This window comes from Electrona antarctica (assembly GCF_951216825.1).
Source record: "Electrona antarctica genome assembly, chromosome: 18".
NCBI lineage: Eukaryota > Metazoa > Chordata > Actinopteri > Myctophiformes > Myctophidae > Electrona > Electrona antarctica.
The window spans coordinates 23,934,006-23,956,928 of record NC_136799.1 but is presented as its reverse complement, the minus strand read 5'-3'; the positions used below and the strand labels follow the sequence as shown (position 1 = coordinate 23,956,928).

Below are 22,923 nucleotides of genomic sequence, written 5' to 3'. Positions count from 1 at the left end.
GCTCTTAGAGTTACTAAAGCTGACTTGAGTTGGTCTGTGCTAGGACAGCTCTTAGAGTTACTAAAGCTGACTTGAGTTGGTCTGTGCTAGGACAGCTCTTAGAGTTACTAACGCTGACTTGAGTTGGTCTGTGCTAGGACAGCTCTTAGAGTTACTAAAGCTGACTTGAGTTGGTCTGTGCTAGGACAGCTCTTAGAGTTACTAAAGCTGACTTGAGTTGGTCTGTGCTAGGACAGCTCTTAGAGTTACTAAAGCTGACTTGAGTTGGTCTGTGCTAGGACAGCTCTTAAGGTGGTTGCACACCGGCCGTGTTTTTCGGAAAACCGATGGAGAAACGCCGCTAACAATCCGAATTCGCGCCCGGTGTGTGGAGACCTTTAGAGTTTCTAAACCTACACCAAATCAGTGTTGATTTCGTCGACTAGTAGTAGTAGTAGACTAAAAATGTTTGTCGGCGACCTTTTTTCACTGACAAACTAAGTGGAAACTAAATGAAAACTAAGCTATGATGACTAAAACTAAGACTAAATATATTGACAATTTTGTCAACAAATAAAAACTAGACTAACATGTTAGGAAGGGACTAGTGGACAAGAGATCCAGTAGCGCACAAGGCGTCACACTGCGACGCCTTGTGAGCTTGTAGATATGCTATTTTCAGCAAGCGTAAAATCAATCATTACGACGGCCCGCCAAAATACATTTTAGTCGACTAAATCAACTGTAGATTTAGTCGACTAAAATCTTATGCTATTTAGTCGATTTTTTTGACCCAGTTGTTGAGCCATCACTAGCATGGATACAGTAGTAACATCCAGTAGAGGGCAGTAGAGAGGCACTTCTGGCTCAGACTGCACTAGTGAAATTAGCAGATCTACACTTTTTTTTAAATAATTAAAGGGGCACTGTTTTGGACATACACAGTTCCCACTGTGCGCACGCACGCACGCACAGCTGTAATCCATGTTTTTTTTATGTGTGTGCAGGTGTTCTTCGCGTCGGTCCGTTCTGGAGGAAGTAGCCAGGTATTCTTCATGACCCTCAACAGGAACTCCATGATGAATTGGTGAAGAGCACGCCCACTGGCCCTGCTGCCTGACTCCTCACCCATTGGCCAGCCTAGCAATCCATCTCAGCCCGAGGCTCATCGCTCGCCAATCAAATCGACCGATGGACTAGAAAGGCCAGACCTTGAACTCTTATGACACTGGAGAGGCTAAAACACTGTAGAAAAAAAAGAAAAATGTCAAAGATATCGTAGAGAAGAAAACAAAATCAACTACAAATAAACAAAGACTTGATTCTAAGAGATATGTTACTATGGATACTCTGTTGGGACAAGCAGAAACCATCACTGCGCAAGTGACTGGCAATACTGGTGACACTGGCTATGTACTCTCTCTCTCTCTCTCTCTCTCTCTCTCTCTCTCTCTCTCTCTCTCTCTCTCTCTCTCTCTCTCTCTCTCTCTCTCTCTCTCTCTCTCTCTCTCTCTCTCTCTCTCTCTCTCTCTCTCTCTCTCTCTCTCTCTCTCTCTCTCTCTCTCTCTCTCTCTCTCTCTCTCTCTCTCTCTCTCTCTCTCTCTCTCTCTCTCTCTCTCTCTCTCTCTCTCTCTCTCTGTGTCTGTCTGCTCTGTCCTTCTCTCTGTGTTTCATTTTCAATGAGCCAGTACATTCAAAAGTCTTCAACAACCGTAGAACAAGTGTAGAAACACCCTATACCCCTCCCGCACCTTTCCTTGTGTCCTACCTCCTCTGGTTGTCTTCTACCCCCCCCCCCCCTCCTCGCCCATCCCAGAATGGGAATAATAGATCAAATGTGGACATACAGTAGAGTAGTATAGAAATGGACAACATGGTCATGCGATTGAGTGGAGGGGAGGGACCTCGAGTCAAGTCCTCCCCCCCCCCCGAAACGCGGCGGGTCTGCCTGATTTGTTTTCCATCGTCTACCTGTCTCTTCCTCACTCACTTCTCCTCGCCATCCTCTCCCTCTGTCTGACACAAACAACACCACAACCAAATGTGCAGTCATAATCCAGAGGGAGGAAGGGGTGGTGGTGGGGCGACCGTATGCAAAGATGAAACCTGCGTCCCTTTAAGATGTCATCAACACCCAGATCCTGTCCTCATGCTCCCCCCCTCCGCCTCTTCCTCCTCCTGTTGTCCCCTTCGATCCCTCTCTTCTTAACTCTCAAGACTTTTAAAAACTCTGAAGGTGCTGCATCAGATATACTGTAACATTAACATGAACAAAATGAGAGCGTCATTCTGTTCATCACAAATGTTTTTTTTTCTTCTTTCTTTTCTTCTTGTTTGTTCTTGCCTGTGTAACAGTTTGGAGGCACTCTCAGCGTCCAAAACTTGTTGAATTGTACAGCACATCTATATATCTATGATTCAGGAGTGTGTGTGTGTGTGTGTGTGTGTGTGTGTGTGTGTGTGTGTGTGTGTGTGTGTGTGTGTGTGTGTGTGTGTGTGTGTGTGTGTGTGTGTGTGTGTGTGTGTGTGTGTGTGTGTGTGTGTGTGTGTGTGTGTGTGTGTGTGTGTGTGTGTGTGTGTGTGTGTGTGTGTGTGTGTGTGTGCACATGCTCTCGAGTGCATGTGTGGGACTGTATGGTGAAATGCCAGAGACAGAACAGAAAGTGATGTTCCCACCTGAATCAGCGACATCAGCATCCAAACGTGACATTGGAATAAGTGTCCGGATTTAAAAAAAGAAAAAAGAATGAAGCCACATTGTCTGTGTGCACGAACTTCACTTCACCATGGCACTGAGAAAGTGTTATTGGGTTATATTGTATTTACATGCACAAACATGGTTCTGGGATGCTGTGGCCTAAGTTCAGAGCCCTGCATAATGGAAACGCAAGGTTACTTTAGTAACCCTGGCTCTCCAAAGCGAGTATTTGAAAGAGACCACCACATGTAGCAGTAAAGCCTGATTTATACTTTGTCGTACGACTGTGTTGCAAACTACGATGGAGTATAAATTGAGCTTAAGCCTGGATGAGCTCATATTTTCATAGAGAAACCTGATGAAGACAGAGGGGATGCTGGGATAGCATGAATATGCCGTCTTAGCAGGCATACTAGCACATAAAACTAGCGTTTTGGGTTTGGCTGTCTCAGTCTGTCCTTTTCCATGTATTGGGTTTGGCTGTCTCAGTCTGTCCTTTTCCATGGTGAAATACTGTTGCTGCCGGGTGGAAACCGCATATGTCCCAAACTGTTTCAAATAAAAAAATGGACGATCTATCAAAATGCGTCGTAGATCAGCTATCAGCTATTTTTGCTTCTTTTGTGTGACACCGTAGTATGAAGAAGTAGGGCATTATTTTAGGAAAAACATAAAACGTTTAAATATGGAGATAAGGGGTTTCTGCCAGAAAGCAACAAAATTCTGGTGTGCTGCTCTATTCATGAACAAGCTCTGCACAGGAAAACCCTGTGTTAATCCATCTCTCAAGATTGTACAATGTCACCCAGAAATGGGTCCCATTTATACACTCTCGGGAGTTAAATTAGCACTCTGTTTTTACAGTGAGGATGTGTGTTTACGGAGTATATAGAATATCATCTTTAACTGAGATATTGACTTGTATCGGTAGTGTGAAAGCACTTGAAAACATACAAGGCAAGATTCTGAGTTAATTTAACTCTGAAATTGTAAACTGGTAAATTCTTACATTTTAAGAGTTACATTAAACCTGTATTGTACTGTGTACAAGGCATTCTCCAGTCACGCTCCTTCCTTGTTTGACCACTCCTTATGCTTAAATTCGACCAGTGGTTTTCAACCTGTGGGCCTAGACTAGAGGGTATGCGTGTGACATCATCATCATCATACCCGGAAGTTATGCAGGAACGCCTGCGGAGTGCCAAAAACTACTTTCTGGCCTTGACAGCTCATACATCCAAACAGAAAAGTCCTATCTGATTGCATTAAACGGCGTTAACCGACGTTAAAATCACTTTGCCACTCAATTTGCCACGCACTCACTTTATGCATGCGCATACCCTCTATTGGCAAAACACTAATATTTTAGTATAAAATTAAAATTTCATGTATTTCTTTCTTTAAAACAGTTTTCATTCGAAACACGATTGATTGATCATCAAAATAAACATGCTCCGAAAATGCATGCGGGCCACCTATCTGACCACTTAACACGGCAGCCTTTGTTCGGGCTTTTGGCCTTTGGACGGATAGGTGGGCCACAAACACTTTGAAGATTTTCAAGTGGGCCCTGAAAAGGTTGAGAACCACTGATTTAGGCTGTACTTGTGGCGTCGTGTAGTAGATCTACAAGCTCACATCATGTTGCGATGCCCTGTTGTGAGCTTGTATATCTGCTGTACCAGCGCACAACACAAGTATAAATCAGGTTTTCTTTTGGCTCCTGTTTGTACAGTGCCTAGCATGACATAAGCAAAAAATGTATGAAACCGCGGCCAACTAATTACTATTATTGTTGTTGTTGACTGTACTTCACACATTTTCCTTGTGTTGCAATTTCATTTCTTAACACGATTATGATGTCTCTGTAATGGAGATTAACATTTATGACCTTAAGATAACTTTTGAAAGAGTAGGCCTACTAGATGTGTGTTTTTTTTTACTTGTCATTTGTCTTTGTGCTCATTAACCGATATTGTTTAAATAATGTGAGTGGGCTATTAACCCATGCAGTACTCCATCAGCCCTTTTGGAAAATGTAACATTTGCCATAGTTGCGATGCAGAGGAGAACCCTGGGAAATGTAGGTGTCATTATTTCGACCAGCGGACATGTTTTCTGGTTAACAGAAACCTACAGTAGTGCAACACATAAGATCCAAACAATTCAAGTTATCCAACAAAGTAAAACAAATATATGATTTTAAATGTTTATGTCTTTCTTTACACGTATCAAAAGTAAGCCATTCTGTCCTGTTGTGTTGTTAAGGCCACCTTTATGTGGAACAGCAGGTAAGGTTTACTGGTCAAGTCACTGTTGAGGGGAGCAGGCTAGAGTTTTTAGCAATAAAGAGCCATGCTGATCACAAGTGCTGTCTTCCCCCCCCCGTGTGTGTGTGAGAGTGTGAGTGTGTGTGTGTGTGTGGGGCAGTGGGCAACAGGCAGTGGATCTGTGTCCATCCTCAACCCTATATTTGTCCATCATGATGGTCACTCGTCTCATCGGTAAGGCTGACGGTCATTACATACCGAGGTTTCTTCTTTTTGAAAATGATAAAACACTGTACAATTAATTCTTTTTTTCTCTCTCTCTCTCTCTCTCTCTCTCTCCTTTTGTTTGTTCAAAATTTTGTTTTCTTCATCTGGAATGAGCATTAACTAACATGCTGTTTTTGTTTGGGTTTATTTGTTTTGTAAAAGAAATGCTGTAAGAGAGAAATAAATGAAACTATAGAACATTAATCCGTAATGTCTTATGTCTGTATACAGCGTGTGTGTGTGTGTGTGTGTGTGTGTGTGTGTGTGTGTGTGTGTGTGTGTGTGTGTGTGTGTGTGTGTGTGTGTGTGTGTGTGTGTGTGTGTGTGTGTGTGTGTGTGTGTGTGTGTGTGTGTGTGTGTGTGTGTGTCATATAAGACTGCTGTTGGATCAGACCAGACACAATACAGTGTACATATAATACACTGATACAGTGCACTGTACATGATGGCTATAGCATTTATACCTCGCACGGTGGCTGCTGTCATGTCTCAAAGATAGCTGATCTACAAGCTCACAACGCATCCCAAAGCAATGTAATGTATGTGTATAATTTATTTTATTTGTTTCATGTTAGGTGTGTTGCCTACACGATCAGGACCTCCATCTTTCCCTTAATCTTCAGACAGGACCTGTCTTTAATGAATCTATACCCACTGCACTTTATGTTTGGGTATTGTAATGTGTGTGTTATCTGAGTGTCTGGTGTTATCTGTGTGTCTGTACTGTATACTATGTATGTGGACAAAATAACTCATGTTCAAACAATTGCTGAGGGCTGAAACTTGATTGGGATGATCATACCCTGAATATTCAAGATTATTCCAAGGTTCCTGTCAAATGCTGCAAGAGTGAACAATAATCAATTGGTTATATTTACACACAACTATTTACACACTTGCAGAGACACATTTGTGCATGACGTGCACATACAAACAGGCAAACACAGACCAGACACAGGGGATAAACAATCAATGGAATAGGCACAAATTGTAATAGAGAACTCTTATTTTATATTCTTTGATGGGGGTGGGGGGTGGCATGTTATTATCCACCCTAAATAAATGTGTCACTACTATATATTATTTTTTTCCCTTTTCCCCCCCCTAATCCTAATGGCTATTAACAGCGTATGCACATGGACTCTGTTTGAAGCATTTTACAACCTTTGTTGCTACTTTTATTGTACTTGTTTTAGACGGCATGCCTTTATCCTAGTTTCTTTGAGGCACTACTTTGTTCTCACTCTAATTATTTGACTGTTTACCTTGTTTGTTGACTAGAGTTCATGCCCACTCTGCTTAAGCTGACGTTTGAGGGTCTGCCTGCTTAAACGGATTAATTCATTATCAAAGTATTCTGCGACACCCCCACGGCACCCACTCTGAGAAACCTGTGCTAAATGCCCAAATTGTAAATGGTGCTACTGTAAGTGTGTACCTGTTTCCATGTGTATTTTGTTATGCAAGTATGTGTTTTTGCACCAGCAAAGATCCAAGGCCAGTGACCCTCAGACTTTGTTCCGTCCCTCAGAAGTATATCATTAACCGTAAACCTGTGTGTTTTGCTGCTTGTGTGTATTTGTAAGATAGAGGGTGCTAAGTGCTGTCCAGATGTCCTCACTAGAGAGCTAACACCATGTAAACCAAATCAGCAACACTGCATTTGATATCAGTATTATCCGTGGCACTATGCTGCTGTTACTGTAAATTACATTTGAGATTTTAGATATTTCACTCTACTGTACAGCACTTGATAGAATACAGGTACACACACTTAGATCTATGCGTAATTCACTTTAAAGCATAGATCTAAGTGTGGAAATATCTTCTATCAGTGTGGAGGCAAAGTTTTAGCTGGGTTGAAGGGGCTGGTCAGCCTGCCATAAAACCCACGTCACCTAATAAAATGCCAGAGGCTGTATATTATGCTTAATGGCTGTGATTGATGATTCTTTTTTTTGTTTTGCTTTGCAGGCATATATCGATTTTATTATCTACAGGTTGTGTATTCATAGGAAATTAATTTTTGACAGCATGACATGTGCGTGCATGTGCATTTCTGAGAGTCTGCATGTCCTTTAATTGTGTGTGTGTGTGTGTGTGTGTGTGTGTGTGTGTGTGTGTGTGTGTGTGTGTGTGTGTGTGTGTGTGTGTGTGTGTGTGTGTGTGTGTGTGTGTGTGTGTGTGTGTGTGTGTGTGTGTGTGTGTGTGTGTGTGTGTGTGTGTGTGTGTGTGTGTGTGTGTGTGTGTGCAGATTAGAACGTGGACAGAGCGTGATCCAATGTGGAGGCTTCACTGATGATTACCTGAGGGTGTCTGAGAGAGGGGGGGGGGACTGAGGATACAGAAACACACATGCACGCTCACACACATGCACGCTCACACACTCACGCACACACGCACACACGCACACACGCACCCACTGACCCATTGTCTCTGGGAAGGTTTACACTCTGCACCCATGGAGTCGTCAGGAGGAAAGGTACGATAATTCTTCACTAAAACTTTTTAAACTTTCCAACCCAAATTTGTAATCTGAGGCTGTAATGCACATACAATCAGTTTTCACTGGTGGGCACTCGGGCTGTGAAGTCGGGCAGCACTGTACGTTTCGTTGTAAGGTGTTTATACCTTGACAGTCATTTTTAATGACTGTGAGTCATTTTTAATGACTGTCATGTAATTCTTTACAACATACTTTTTGATTACAGTATTTTGCTCATATAATTTAAATGACAGCAAATTAAATATGTATTATGACAGTCACATAAATCATATAAATGTTTGATTGTGTCATTAAAATGATCACGTTTATAAATCTACTTCTGACAGCCTGCAGAGGCAGAGAATAACCTTTTTCCTGAAGGGGTATAAGAATAGCAAGCATATGCATTTGTGTGTATTTCTCTATGTGTTTGCCTTTCTGGAAATGCATATGCATACACTGTCTGTGTGTCTCTGTGTGAATGTTTGTATGTAAATATAGACTATTGATTACTAGGGGTGAGACGATTCACTTACCTCCCGATTCGATACAATATCGATACCTAGCCGATTCGATTTATATTGCGATTCTTAAATATATTGTGATTTTTTGGGGGTTTTTTTCAATTTACTTTGCTTTTATTATACTAGAACATTTTAAAACAATTCTAAACAATATAGACCATGATAAGTTAAATCATACACTTCAATACAGACAGATATATATTGCAATTCTTAAATATTTTGTGATTTATTGTGATTTTTTTCCCCAAGTTACTTTGCTTTTATTATACTAGAACATTTTAAAACAATTCTACAAATATAAACCATGAAAAGTTAAATCATACGTCAGTCTTTCTGACATGAAAAAGAAGAAATAAATAAAAATCTATTCAGAACTTTGCTATTCGATTTTAATCGCGATATATCGTTTTTTCGATTATTCTTTTTTTTGCCAACCGCTATTGATTACTGTTGTTCACTTTTTCAGCAGTTGACAGGGACCTTAGCAGTGGCTGTCTTCACTGCAGCCCTGGGGTCCCTGCAATATGGCTACAGTCTGGGAGTTATCAACGCCCCACAGAAGGTACTGTATTCATACAAAGGGAACATAGCATTGATAAATAAAGTGTTGCCACCTACTTGTAAATAATACAGCTACTGTACAGCTAGCTACAGTAGGTACTATACACCTGGGGTTGCAAGCATCTTGTTCGATTCATCCCTGCCAGGATGGAGGACGGAGATTATGTTTTCGGCATGGGAATTTGTTGCCTCCAGCGTGTGTGTGTGTGTGCCACACCGCAGAATTTGGGTTTTATTTAGGGGTGCCAGACAATTTTTTTGGGGGGTAGGGAGGGTAGGGACACAAGGTTATACTAACTATAAGTCAATCAGTACAAATCTACACTCTCGGTATTGAGCAAGATATGAACATTGATAAGATCATAGACAAAATATGACAGGTGCTTATTTACTCAATAAGTACAAAAAGCTATAGTATCAATTCCCTGATGAGATAATAGAAAATAAATAACAATAATTATGATATACCACTATGCCAGTGCAAAACAAATGCTCTGGGCTGTCACTGTCTGATTATCTAAATGAGCAATTCAACAACCCTGTTTTATATCAGTTATATGATCAGGGCAAGTTGCCCTGATCATATAACTGTTAACATAAACAGAATCCACCACCCAACCAGTCTGGAGTCTGCCCTGCAGCCCACATTACTGCCTGGTTATCAAAGTAAAATGAGCAGCTGCTTGTGTTATTTGTTATAAATATTATTAAGTATCACATTTGCTTGATTGCCTAGAATGCAGACGCTAGACAGTTTGTGTGATCGATCAAACTTCAATTAGAAAATTGTGAAATCATGACACTGACTGGACAGAGAGAGAGACGGAGAGAGAGAGAGGAGCTCCCTCGTTCGGTGCTCGGTCCATGCGTCACGTGAGTCGTGACAAATTATTTGAAATGATTAATAAAACCTTTTTTTTGTCCACACCAAGCCCCCAGTAAGGCTATCCAACGTTGAAGCTGCCACTACCTACTGGCGAAAAGTGGAACTGCAGCACGTTCATGGAGGTGGACAGATGTTCATGATGTCATGTGCGTCAGCCCAGGACCTCAAATTTGAGGTCCGGGCTAGGCTAGGCTAAACTTCCGCTCGCTCGAGCCATTGCATTGAGTTTTAATTGTACTTCCGTCAGTCTCCCGGGTGCTTCAAAAGCCACTGAGCAACTTCCATTGAAATGAATAGCTTGGGTGCAGGGCTAGCGCTCCGGTTCGGTCTTTATCCTTTTATTACTCTACGGTCCACACACATATGTTAATGTGACATCTGACATGACAGCCTACACGAACGGCTTCAATTCACTCCAGTGACGAGTCACAGACACACACAGTGTGTGTCAGACAAATTATGTCACAACACACGCACAGACACACACAGTGTGTGTCTGTGTGTCTGTCCGTCTGTCCGTGTGTCTGTGTGTGTGTGTGTGTGTGTGTGTGTGTCCGTGTGTGTCTTGTCTTCTCAATGTATAATCTCTAGACTGATTAGCATCATACTTTACATAATGTTTACTGTACAGTGCCAGTAGGAGTAGGCCAAGGAAGATTCTTCAAATCGGCCTCATGGTCACTCCTACTAGGCGACATTGCTGTTCCCGGCCACATTACATTTTGGCCTACTCTTGGACCCTTCTTTCATCCTAGATTCCTTAGATCACCATCATTCCTTAGATCACCCACCCAGATAACCCACATACAGTAACTACTGTATGTGGGTTAAGGCTTATTGCGCCCTTAGGTCACATTTACTATGAAAACCTGCATCTCCCGTCAGTTGGTTGGGCTCCATATATGGTCACGCCTTGTGACATCACGTCGCCTCGTGACACGTCACGCCACCATATATGGCCATCTGCAATCTGCATATATGAAGATCACAACACTAACCTCACCTAACCCTGGATAGCCATACATGGAGAAGACTGGATCATTACCTAGATCTGCATATATTGAGCTGGCCAGCAACTCAGGTCTAGTTTGAATTGAAATAAAGGTACTGTTGTTCCTGGACAAAAGTGTTAGTGCCACATTATTTTAACTAGCATGCCACTTCACGTTTTGGCTCTCTTGACACTCTGTGACACTCTTGAACTGAATGTCACACAGTCAAAACTAGAAAAGTGCGCTTCACAGAGTGCAGATCTCCGCCAGTCCGGGTTCACTACCCACTTAGAACATGGATTTAGTGACAAATGTCACCCATAGATACTGATCATACTGTACATGCACATAGATACCGCAATAGCTGCTGCTGTTCATTGGAGTGATGTGTCACGGCTGCAATATTGTAGCCTGCATGGCTTTGGCTGATAAACTGATGAACTTGGATTCACTCTCGCTTCCTCACCGGTATCAGTCTGGACTTCATCCCATAGGCAGCTTCCTCACCGGTATCAGTCTGGACTTCATCCCATAGGCAGCTTCCTCACCGGTATCAGTCTGGACTTCCTCACCGGTATCAGTCTGGACTTCCTCACCGGTATCAGTCTGGACTTCCTCACCGGTATCAGTCTGGACTTCCTCACCGGTATCAGTCTGGACTTCCTCACCGGTATCAGTCTGGACTTCCTCACCGGTATCAGTCTGGACTTCATCCCATAGGCAGCTTGCAAAGTCTGCCAAGGCATGCTTTGACAGACAGACTCATCTAGCCAATCAGTGTAACAAAAAGCTGACGTCATCACAGTGCTAGCGCTAGTGCTAGTAGGCCTACTTGAAAGATACAGCATTAAATAACAACAATGTCTATTTTGTTTAGTTTCTACTTTCTACGTACTATGTCGGATATGTATGTTGGCGTCTATATCTGAACTAACTACACTTTTGTATGGTTTCTGTTGAAACATAAACTTGTGTCGAGGCCATTGTTTTGAAAGTACTGCAGCATGTACAGTATGTTACATACACATGGACCAATCAAGAGGCTGCTTTTAACTGTTGTACGGCAGTTGAAATGCAGTCATTGATTGGCCCCAATCATTTTCTAATTTCTCCAGCTTCCACATACTTTCTGCCTATGGGCTGAAGTCCAGACTCATAGCGGGCCTCCCCACGTCAGTGAATCCATGCTGTGTCTCTGGCCAAAGCCAGCCGCCAGGCTAATATTGATCCAGTCAAGCCGTGCCTCCTAATACAGTACATGTACTGCAGGAGGTCAAAACTCACCACAATCTCAACCAATGTTCACGCGGTTTGGTTTGTTACAAATATCAGTCATGTACAGTATAAGCAGCCATTTATAGTTTGTCTCCATTCCTGAGATATCACTGATGTAATTTTGACCTTGATTGTGACCTTGACCTTTGACGTTATTGACCCAAACGTTATCGACCCCTGTCACAGTTATCAACCTCTTTCTGTCGGTTCACGGACAGACAGACACATGCTGGAGGTAAATACCAGTGGGAGAGAACAAGACAAAACTAGAGCGAAAATCCCCGCCAGGCCGGATTGCCTATACCCAGGGCTTTGCAGCAAATATATAACTATAAAAATAGTTAAACAGGCTGATTTGAGTGCATGCATGCTGGTGTGTATGTGCATGCTTGTCTGCGTGTCCGCCCTGTGCATTTGTGTCTATTCGCACGCACGCACGCACGCACGCACGCACGCACGCACGCACGCACGCACACACACACACACACACACAGTTGCCAAACATACTTTACAGTATATGTGCACGCACCTGGATGTACAGATGGTCCTCAATCTACCTTTTGCTGATCAATTGATATGTCTCTTTCACAGATCATTCAGGAACATTATGGGCGGTCCCTGGGGGTGTGGTCAGAGAAGTCTGCCATCCCATCAGAAAACAACACAGAGCACCAAGAGCTTGCGCCAGTTGCAAACGCTGCCGTGATGATGTATTGGTCTCTGTCAGTGTCAATCTTCTCCATTGGAGGCATGGTTTCATCCTTTCTGGTGGGCTTCATTGGCGATCTGAGAGGGAGGTGAGAGGAGCCTCTCACCTTAATTCATGAACATTTTAGAAAAACAATTGAAATAATATTGAATGTATAGGAAACAAAAAAAATAAGGAACCCATAAAAATGTGTCCGCGACCCACAAATGGGTCCCGGTGCACTCGAGCAGTGGGGTCCGGGGACCTGTGAGCTCCAGGGGGTCTCCAGCTACACGATTGCTAGGATCAAATGGATCCTTATGGGTCTGTAACTCTGAGAATGTACAAATGCACATTTTTACACTCTAAATTGAGTTAACTAAATTAACACTGAGGATTTTGGAGTGTAGATTGGGGTCCTAGAGATAGAAATGTTATCAAATAGGGTCAAATGCAGATGTTCCCAACCACTGGTACTAGTACCACTGGTGGTACAAAGAGAAGTCGCCCAAAAAAAGGAGAAAAAAGACAAAAGTGGAATGAAATATTTATATTACTCCAGGTAGTTATTCTGACCAAGCAATTGGTTGAAATAGGCTATCCGTGCTGACAGCACACCTAGACGTTGATAGAAGATTTGAGAATGGATTAATCACATTAGAAATATCATCAGTTGTGCTGAGTAGTGATTAGACAGAGTTTTGTCAGAGCAGGAGCATTATTGGCTTAGGAATGGAACAAAAAAGGCAGGTATACGCTCCTGTATTTTAACATCAGTTATTATGGTGGTACTTGGAGAGCCAGATATTTTCTGAGGTGGTACTTCAGTATAAAAAGGTTGGGAACCTCAAAGTAGATGAGACGAGAGGAGATGAGAGAAGGGATAAATATGTGCTCTTGATGTCCATTGACGGGCGTGAAACGTCCTGAGAAGAAATAACAGTGTCTGTCTGTCTGTCTGTCTGTCTGTCTGTCTGTCTGTCTGTCTGTCTGTCTGTCTGTCTGTCTGTCTGTGTTTCAGAGTGAAGGGGATGCTGATGGTGAATGTGCTGGCTGTGGCTGCTGGTCTGTTGATGGGGTTGTGTAAAATGTGGAAACCTCACATCATGGTCATCTCCGGCCGTGCAGTCATGGGCTTCTACTGTGGTACGCTGCCTATTATGACATGCTAGGGTTCATGTGGTTAACTGACCCTGTGTCAGACTTCTGATTGGTCCCTGACCGACCAACCAGCAGGCTCATTCCTCCTTGTTCCGCCCTTCGGGTTGTTTATGCAAAGTTTTGTTGTTTGTTTGTGTTTAAGGCTTGACGTCAGGGCTGGTGCCTATGTACATAGGAGAGATAGCTCCTAAGGCCTACAGAGGAGCTCTGGGTACATTACACCAGCTGGCTATAGTCACCGGTATCCTAATAAGCCAGGTGACTGACACACACACACACACACACACACACACACACACACACACACACACACACACACACACACACACACACACACACACACACACACACACACACACACACACACACACACACACACACACACACACACACACACACACACACACACACACACACACACACACACACACACACACACACGATACGTATTGTTTGTGTGTGTGTGTGACTGTGTGTGCGCGCAGTGTGTTACGCATGTGAGTATACATACAGTATGTGTGCGGTCCATCTGTGTATCTGTGAGTATGTTTTATGTGTGCAAGTGCTTTTGTGAGCTCACTGCACACGTGTACATACATAATTATGTACTGTATGTGTGCTGGCGGGTTTGTCTGTATGTGTTTGTACTGTAGGTGATAGGCTTGGATTTCCTGCTTGGTAATGATATGATGTGGCCCCTGCTGCTGGGACTGTCTGGGGCCCCAGCACTCTTACAGTCTCTCCTGCTGCCTTTCTGCCCCGAGAGCCCTCGATACCTGTACATCAAACTGGGCAAGGAGAACGAGGCCCGCAAGAGTAAGTGACACTGATCAGTACAAATACATTTGCATGAGAAAACAAACACCTACCACTGTGGTTCTCAAATGTTATTATTCCAAGGACCCCCATAACAAAATAGAGCTGCCTGACTGACAGTCACTGGACCCCAATTTGAGAACCACTCTGCACTCCCACTCCAAAGGTGCTATAACATAAACGCACTCCATGTTAATGAATGCAGCCATTCTCACTAGTTGCGCACAGATGCTCCACTTGCGCACGTGACAAATATTTTACGCTCTGGTTTGTCCTTGCTTGCACATTGTCATTGAAATGCATTGACCAGACGTCTCTCTGTGGCCAGGTTTGGCAAGAACGGTCTTGCAAAAACCTGTGCGTGCAATTTAGCACATGGGAGTGAGGGCGCTTTTTGGTGGGTTCCAGGTGTTAGGCTTCTAGGCTACTCTACTACAAATCACAGAGCCCCTTATTATTCTCATGCTCCTGCTCTTCTACCATCCTCTCTCCTCTTTCCCTCTATCATCTTCCTCTGTCTTCCACTCCCCCCCTCTCCCTTCTATACCATTTTATCTGTCATCCTTCTCTTGTGACTGTTTTCTGTCCCTCTTCTTGCCATCGATCCCTGGCTGTGTCCCTCTCTCTCCTTGTCAAGGCCTGCTTCGCTTCAAGGGGACATATGACCCCACTCCTGATCTCGAGGAGATGAGGATAGAGAAGGAGGAGGCAGACAAGCAGGAGAGGGTCTCTATCCTCTCCTTGGTACGTTCCTATGGAAAGGACCACTGATGGGCTGGAGGGAATGGCAAAAACAATCTTAGCCAAAGCAATTTACACAAGAGCAGAATTAGCTTACATTCCAATGTCACCAATATTACGAGCAAACAATAGCTGCAAATGGACAGCAGAGCATAGAGCTTCTTGGAATACTTGAATGTTTGTGCAAGGAGCAGCAGGTGCATAATAGTGACACAATCTAATACAACAGCATTCAATTACATTGTGTAATTGCTAAGATATTTATTTTTAATTTCTTTTTTTGGTAAACTTTATTTTTACATTTCTTCATATGACAATACACATGTATAATATATTTATTTGTACAATGCAGGGAGGGATGGATGGATGGATAATGGATGGATGCATGGATGAATGGATGGATGGATGAATAGATGAATAGATGAATAGATAGATAGTAAAAATCTAACAATTTTCTTTTTTTTAATATATACGTATGTGGAGGATCATGGATGAGAGTCAGTCTACTTTTTTCTTTGATTTGTCTTTAGCATTATACTGTTTCCTTGAGTGGATTCTTTCTTTAACATATTGTGTCACATGCTCCTTTCTAGATACGATCCACTGTGTATAGACAGCAGCTGTTGGTGGCCCTCGTGATGCACCTCTCGCAGCAGTTCTCTGGCATCAATGCTGTGAGTAGAACAGTGGTTCCCAAACTTTTTCATGTGAAGGACCCCCAAATTGACACTAATTAGCCCGCAGACCACCATTTGAAAAGATATGCCTGGGACCACCATGCGAGAAGATTTTTACGGCTCTAGCAGTGATTCTCAACCCGTAATTTCAAGAACCCCCAGTTTGACCTGTATATTAATCTATCTATTTATTTTAATTTATATTGTAAAATCAATGTTAATTTAACTCTGAGAGTGTACAAATGAAACCAAATGGACCTGTTAGGGTCCATTTGGTTCCGTTTGCACACTGTGACAATTTAGTAATCTCTTTGTTTCTCTCTGGGAAGACAGAAATGTAAATATGTTACTTAGTGAAAATAAATTGACAGACATTGACTGCTTATATTTGTCTCTCAGATCTTCTATTACTCGACAGCCATCTTCGAGCGGGCTGGAGTCGGTTACCCAGTCTACGCCACCATTGGAGTAGGGGTCATCAATACAGTCTTCACTATGGTGTCTGTGAGTAGACGCACGCACGCACGCACGCACGCACGCACGCACGCACGCACGCACGCACGCACGCACGCACGCACACACGCACGCACGCACAATTACGACTCACTGAGTCAAGGGTGGTTATTTAAATAAGGCAAAGGTGTTTAATGCCAAAATGAAAGTTTTATTCCAGTATGGTTTGAGTGGCATACAATTTAGTGCTACAAAATGTGCTACAAGTGAGCAGGGCTGAGCAGGACCTAAAGCAAAGAACGAATCAAAAGTTACCTAATACTTTTTCCTAACAAAACCCTTCCCGAATCTGACTTGCTGAACCTGCTCTTGATCATAATACAATTATGCACTTTAAACAGTATGTAGGAACTCTAACAAGATAGGACGTTAATCAGAGAATTCATGAATTTAAGGCACTATCTTTCATGCGAGGGCACGCTGTCTCTACTCTGTGCTAGAGTTTAAACTGAAATGACAGCGGCCAGGAGTGAAGCCTTCAGGGTGGCTTTAAGCTGTCAGGTGGACTCAGATGGAGGAGCCGGTTGGATGCCGCAGGATTAGGAGCAGGCGACCAATGATGGAGTGTTAGGAATGCTCCCCACCAATGGCTGCGCTGACGGGGACGAATAAGCATAAGCATATTTTATTATCACATTCAACTGTGCATATATTTCCTGACCACTGGTGTGATGAGGGTTGGCACTGTAGCAAAACCAAGGGGCACATGACCACAGTCAGTTACACATGCACACATTTATCACCTATTACACTGAGGGAAAAAACAAAAAAACAATGCATTTAAAGATAGACATGTGTATGTTCTAGGTGGCTCTGGTGGACAGGGCTGGCAGGCGCTCTCTGACTCTGGTTGGTCTTGCAGGGATGTGCTGCTGTGCCATTGCCATGACAGTGGGCCTCAACTTGCAGGTTTGTCTAGTCATCCTAGCTTCTGTCTGTCTGTCAAAGCAAGCACTTGTAGAACCTGTTCTTTTCTTTGTCATCTGCAATGCAATGGCAGAGGCTCATTGAGACCCCATCCCCTTTTTTCAAATTCCTCACTTTCTTCCTTCTGTTGCTATACTGTATATTTAAATTATTTCTATACTTTTTACTTCAATCGACAACTTCTTTATTTGGCAGATGTTTGTGGGACATACGCATCAGCACCTGACGAAAAACACTACTTGCACGGCCTGCTTGCGTATGTCCCGTGGCAGCGTATGTCGTAATGATTACTTGTGCTTGATATGCAGTGGTGTCAGATTACATACATGTATACATAGGGGCATTACCTTTAATCCACCCGACACTGAAACATATCATCATTACGTCACCATCGACAACCAATTATACCCTGGCATTGGTACATATCTTCATCACGTCATATGCTAGATGCTGCTACGGGACATACACATCGTAGCACCTGACAAAAAACATTACTAGTAACTAGAAAATACAAACAGTGTGGGCTCGAGTAGCTCGCTAAGTACAGTATGATGATGATGTATGATGTAGACCTCCACCCACGGTACTGTACCCACATGTAGTTGGGGAATGGGAATGGGAACATGTGGGAAATGTGTCTTTGTCTTTCATATTCAGAATGATACCTAAAATAAATCATGGTTCTAACAACATATTGTGGATATGCAAACCACTATGGATATAGGGCGCATGAGAAACATCCTAAACATGATAATTCTTGTTCTAAAGGTGACTTATGCCCTCTCCTCTTCAGAATGATTACTCATGGATGAGCTACGTCAGCATGTCTGCCATTTTCATGTTTGTCAGCTTCTTTGAAATTGGCCCTGGCCCTATCCCATGGTTCATAGTGGCTGAGCTGTTCAGCCAGGGACCTCGGCCGGCAGCCATTGCTTTGGCTGGCTGCTGCAACTGGACTAGCAACTTTATAGTTGGCATGACCTTCCCTTACATACAGGTGAGCACACAAACATGCATGAAAACAAATGTACACATACACAGCATGTATTCTTCTATTATTATTTTAATAGTTGTGTGCCCACTGAGCAATAGACGGCTATTAGACGTGCGTCTAAAAATGCGATAAACGACTCAAAATGAACGTTCTTTTAGACGTCTATCCTTAGATTAGACGTTGATTAGCGGTTGTTTAAACGTCTATATATAGACCGTCTATATATCTCATTTTTAGCCGTTTTTATCGCATTTTTAGACGGCCCTCTAGACGAATATTAGACGTCTATTAGACAAAAGAAATGCTCAGTGGGTGGGTTTCCTTTGGGTACACTGCTTTCCTCTCACGCCAAAAAACGTGCAAGTATGGTACTATACGTATGTACAGTATACTTGGAGTTGGCCCTCGAGCGTTGCAGTGTGGCTGCTCACTCCTAGGTAGTTGGGATTGGTCAAATGCAGATGACAAATTTCCCCAACCTCTCAAGTTAGAGCTAAACCAATATAGATCTATGGGAAATGTATTATTTAATTAACACAACCATTGTATTTGTTTCCTCCAGGAATGGTTGGGGAATTATGTATTCATTCTGTTCGCTGGATTTCTCCTTGCCTTCACTGTGTTTACTTACCTTCGGGTACCTGAGACCAAAGGGAAAACCTTCGAAGAAATTGCCGCTGTATTCCAGAAGGGCAAGAAAAAGGTGCCCCCTGGACCCATAGCCGATACTGAGCTGGAGAAACTCAAATCAGCCACGGACGCCTGAGCACAGTATTTGGCATTGTGCGTGTATGTCACACACATACATTAGGCTACTGTAGGATGCATTACAGGCAAATGGGGGGACCCTGTTCAGACAGATTTATACTTAGTTACACGCCTGTCGTTCTCTGAACACATACCTATGTTCCCTCAGTTTAGGGTAGGGATGAGGTTAGTGTTAGTTTTGAGGGAACATTTTGGTGCACGATACAGTTCAACAAAGTATATTAAGCCCGTGTTTGTATGTGGGAGGTCGTCCCTTGGAGCTTGTTAGGAATTCCATGCTTTCTCCAGGACAACTGTGCAGGTTATAGACAAGGGCCTTGAACTTCAGGTCCTCTGGTTAGAGGGCACTTCCCCCATCACCAATACAAATGTATTATATCTTTGCTGTCGGGAAGAAACCACCTAACTCTAAAATGTTCATTTTTCAGGAATTGAAAAATATCATTTTTTCAGGAAATAAAGAAAACCTTATATACCTGTATGTAAAACAAAGCAATGCTTCCTCATCAAAGTTGGTATTGTGACTTTATATACCATATTATTGTCAATTACTTGCATGACAGGGGGAGAGGTGGTGGAGTTAGCTGCTTTAGCAGGCAGTTTGAGGGTCCAATTAATGGAGTTAAGAGGTTTTGTCTGAACCGCTTTTTACTTTTGTCATTGGTTCAATATTTTCTTAATCATCACACAGACGTAAAGGGTGTTCAATAGCACTAATTTATGCAAATACATAATAATCAAAACCACAAAAATGGAGTTAGGTGGTTTCCTCCCGACAGTGATAAACATGTGCCTGTAAGCCTGTTGTTATGTACAGTAGGATACACCATACTTTGTAAGCTAAGACAGTAACTGAACATTATGATGACAGACGTTTGTATATCTGGAGTTTTGTTTACATATCTGACACTAAGTTATCTCAAAACTATAAGCCTCTCTTCCAGTATTGGCTATTTTTTAACCATACACAACTGAAACAATCTAATTTGTTTGCCGAAACATGTATACAATGTATATTACCCAAATAAAATAAATTACATATATATATATATATATATATGTGTGTGTATATATATATAATCTAGAAATAACATTGTGTTGTTTCATTTTGTTGTGCTGCAGTAAATCAGATTGTAGTGGTTACAGTATATCCTCATCACAACACCCCCATCCATGGTGCTGATCAAGCATAATTATGTATAGTGCAGACAGGTGGCAGTCAGTATATGAGAAAATGAAATTTTCTGCAGATAGGATTTCATTTACCAGAATATAGTCCCTCTCCCTCATCCTACAGCAATGCCTCTTCAAGACTACATGGGAACCTCAATAAACATGCAGTGTCACTCTGATCCAAACATTCACCATTCACCCATGTTCAATTCATCATAACGAGACGTACAAATATACTCTATATAGCAAAAAACAGGAAATCATCATAGGGGAGGTAAAAAAAAAGGAAAGAAACAAACATGTATACAGTGAGGGGAAAAGGGGTGGGGGGGGATTCAGGTTTTACGGGGACCAGTTTCGAATTGCGGCCGTCCGTAGGTGCCCTTTGAGAGCGGTTTTGAAGGAGTCAAGGGATTCGCATTTAGTCCCTTGTTTGTGCCAAATCTGGGTTGCACATGGTTAGTTGCGCTCCCTCTGGTGTTATGGGTGTGGACTTCATTGACATTAAGGAAGTATTTAGCCAGGTACATGGGTATCTTGGTGCTGTATTGAATCTTGTGGGCCAGGCCCATTGCAAGATGCTGTACTCTGTCGTCAACCCTAAGCCATTCCAGTCTGTCAAAATGGGCAGGGGTGAGGTGGGTTCGTGGAGTGAGGCCAAGTAGTAACCTGACAAGTTTGTTTTGGGAAGTCTGGAGCCTTGTCTTAAGGGCCTTTGAGGTGATGTGGTACCAAGAGGTGCATGCATAGTCGTATAAACCTTGTACTAGGGCTCCTGTTAGGGTCTTCAAGGTGTTTTTGTTGACCAGTGAGTAGATCCTGTATAGGAATCTTGTTCTTTGGTTGACTTTTTTGATTACGTTGGTGGGCACTTTATCACCGGAAATAATTGCCTTGGCGGCTTGGCTTCAGGATGGAACCTAGGTAGGTAATTGTGTGTGATATTGTCACCCACGTACTCTAACTAAGAAGCCATCTGCCTTGCTGAGATTACTATTTGATCCAAAGAGAATGGATTCAGTTTTTCCCACTCCCAGGTAGGTAAGGTAGGTACTGATCCAAAGAGAACTGAATCCATTCTCTTTGGATCAAATAGTAATCTCAGCAAGGCAGATGGCTTCTTAGTTAGAGTACGTGGGTGACAATATCACACACAATTACCTATAGTTTGTTATCAGCGAGCCGGATGCAGATTCTACCTAGTTCAGAGCTGAGGACCTTTTCAACCTGCAGTTTGTTCCTGTCCGAGACCAGCAGTGGCGAGTCATCTGCGAACAGGATAGGACAGGACAAGCTGATGTCATAGTATAGTCCTAGTATGCTTCCTTGTGGAATGCCACTTTATTGTCATAATAATAATAACTAGAACTGCACTCTGTCGAGTGCCTACTTGCTTGTTGCACACAAGTAGGCCATAAATGGCAGAGCTTGCGCACAGATACTGTGGTTACTTTTGATGTGTATGCACCGTCCCAGCATATGACGTCAGGGTATAACTGGCGTCATATGCTAGCTCTCAATGATGACTAACTCTCAATGATGACGTAATAAAGATGTGGATTAAAGGTCCCAATGCCAGAGTGTAATTGGTTTTCGATGGTGACGTAATGACGATATGTTTTAGTGTCGGGAGGATTAGAGGTAATGCTCCTATGTATACATGTATGTAGTCTGGCACCACTGCCGTATCAGGCACAAGTAGTCATTACGTCATTTGCTGGGACGGTGCATACGCATCGTCCTGCGAAACTAGTACTTGCACGCTCTGCTTGCGCAAGTAACTAGAACTGCACTCTGTCGAGTGCCTACTTGCGTGTTTCACACATAAATGGCCTACTAGTGCGCAAGCAGAGCGTGCAAGTACCATCGACCGCTACAAACTTTCAAATCTCAGCCTCTCTGAAGTAACGGTTTCAATATTTAATTATTAGGTTTAGCTATGTGATATACGTACCTAGTTTTTGGCAGTAAAACAATAGTATTTCAATAGTATCCAGTAGTCCTCCTGGATATTCCGATCCATGAGGACTTCAACTATTTCCTGGGAGCATGACACCAATTTCTCGCCACGAAAGTCTGCTATATTGAGTCTATATTCAAACTCAGGAAATTCTCTTATACATTTCTCACAGCGGTAATTTCCATTCTTAAGGTCAACAATCTTGGGTATAATTATGAATTATTAGTTATACCCTGTACCAGGGTATAACTAATACCCTGTACCAGGGTATAACTGGTATAAGTGGCTCCCAGTGGTGACGTAATAAAGATATGTTTCAGTGTTGGTATATATATATATATGCAATTTGTAAGTTGATTAGCGGTATACTGTGGTTACTTGGGTCGTTTGATGCGTATGTCCCGTAGCAGCATATGACGTAATGAAGGGGTTCATCACGTATATACATAGAGGACATGCCTCTATGTAAATATGTATATGTAATTTGTGAGTTGATTAGTGGTATACTGTGGTTACTCGGATCGTTTGATGCGTATGTCCCGTGGCAGCATATGACGTAATCATTACT

At 42.6% G+C, this 22,923-nt stretch overlaps 2 protein-coding genes across 6 annotated transcripts in view; both read left to right on the top strand.

Moving 5' to 3' along the window:
• tnika (TRAF2 and NCK interacting kinase a) overlaps positions 1–1,452 on the top strand; it is a 112,204-nt gene extending 110,752 nt beyond the window's left edge. For all 5 annotated transcript variants that reach the window (XM_079528913.1, XM_079528914.1, XM_079528912.1 and 2 more), the window contains one exon: positions 987–1,452. In XM_079528913.1, the coding sequence (XP_079385039.1) occupies positions 987–1,070 (84 nt within the window). In that variant the 3' untranslated portion in view covers positions 1,071–1,452. The remainder of the gene's footprint in view (positions 1–986) is intronic.
• A 6,223-nt stretch (positions 1,453–7,675) lies between these two features.
• Positions 7,676–19,303, top strand: slc2a2 (solute carrier family 2 member 2; the record flags this gene model as incomplete). Its single annotated transcript, XM_079527460.1, has 12 exons — positions 7,676–7,696; positions 8,690–8,785; positions 12,529–12,734; positions 13,647–13,771; positions 13,929–14,044; positions 14,440–14,602; positions 15,240–15,346; positions 15,937–16,017; positions 16,420–16,524; positions 17,341–17,442; positions 18,254–18,457; positions 19,017–19,303. 12 exons carry the CDS (start codon positions 7,676–7,678, stop codon positions 19,218–19,220), a joined length of 1,530 nt encoding a protein of 509 aa, XP_079383586.1. The 3' UTR covers positions 19,221–19,303.
• Positions 19,304–22,923: the final 3,620 nt, after the last annotated feature.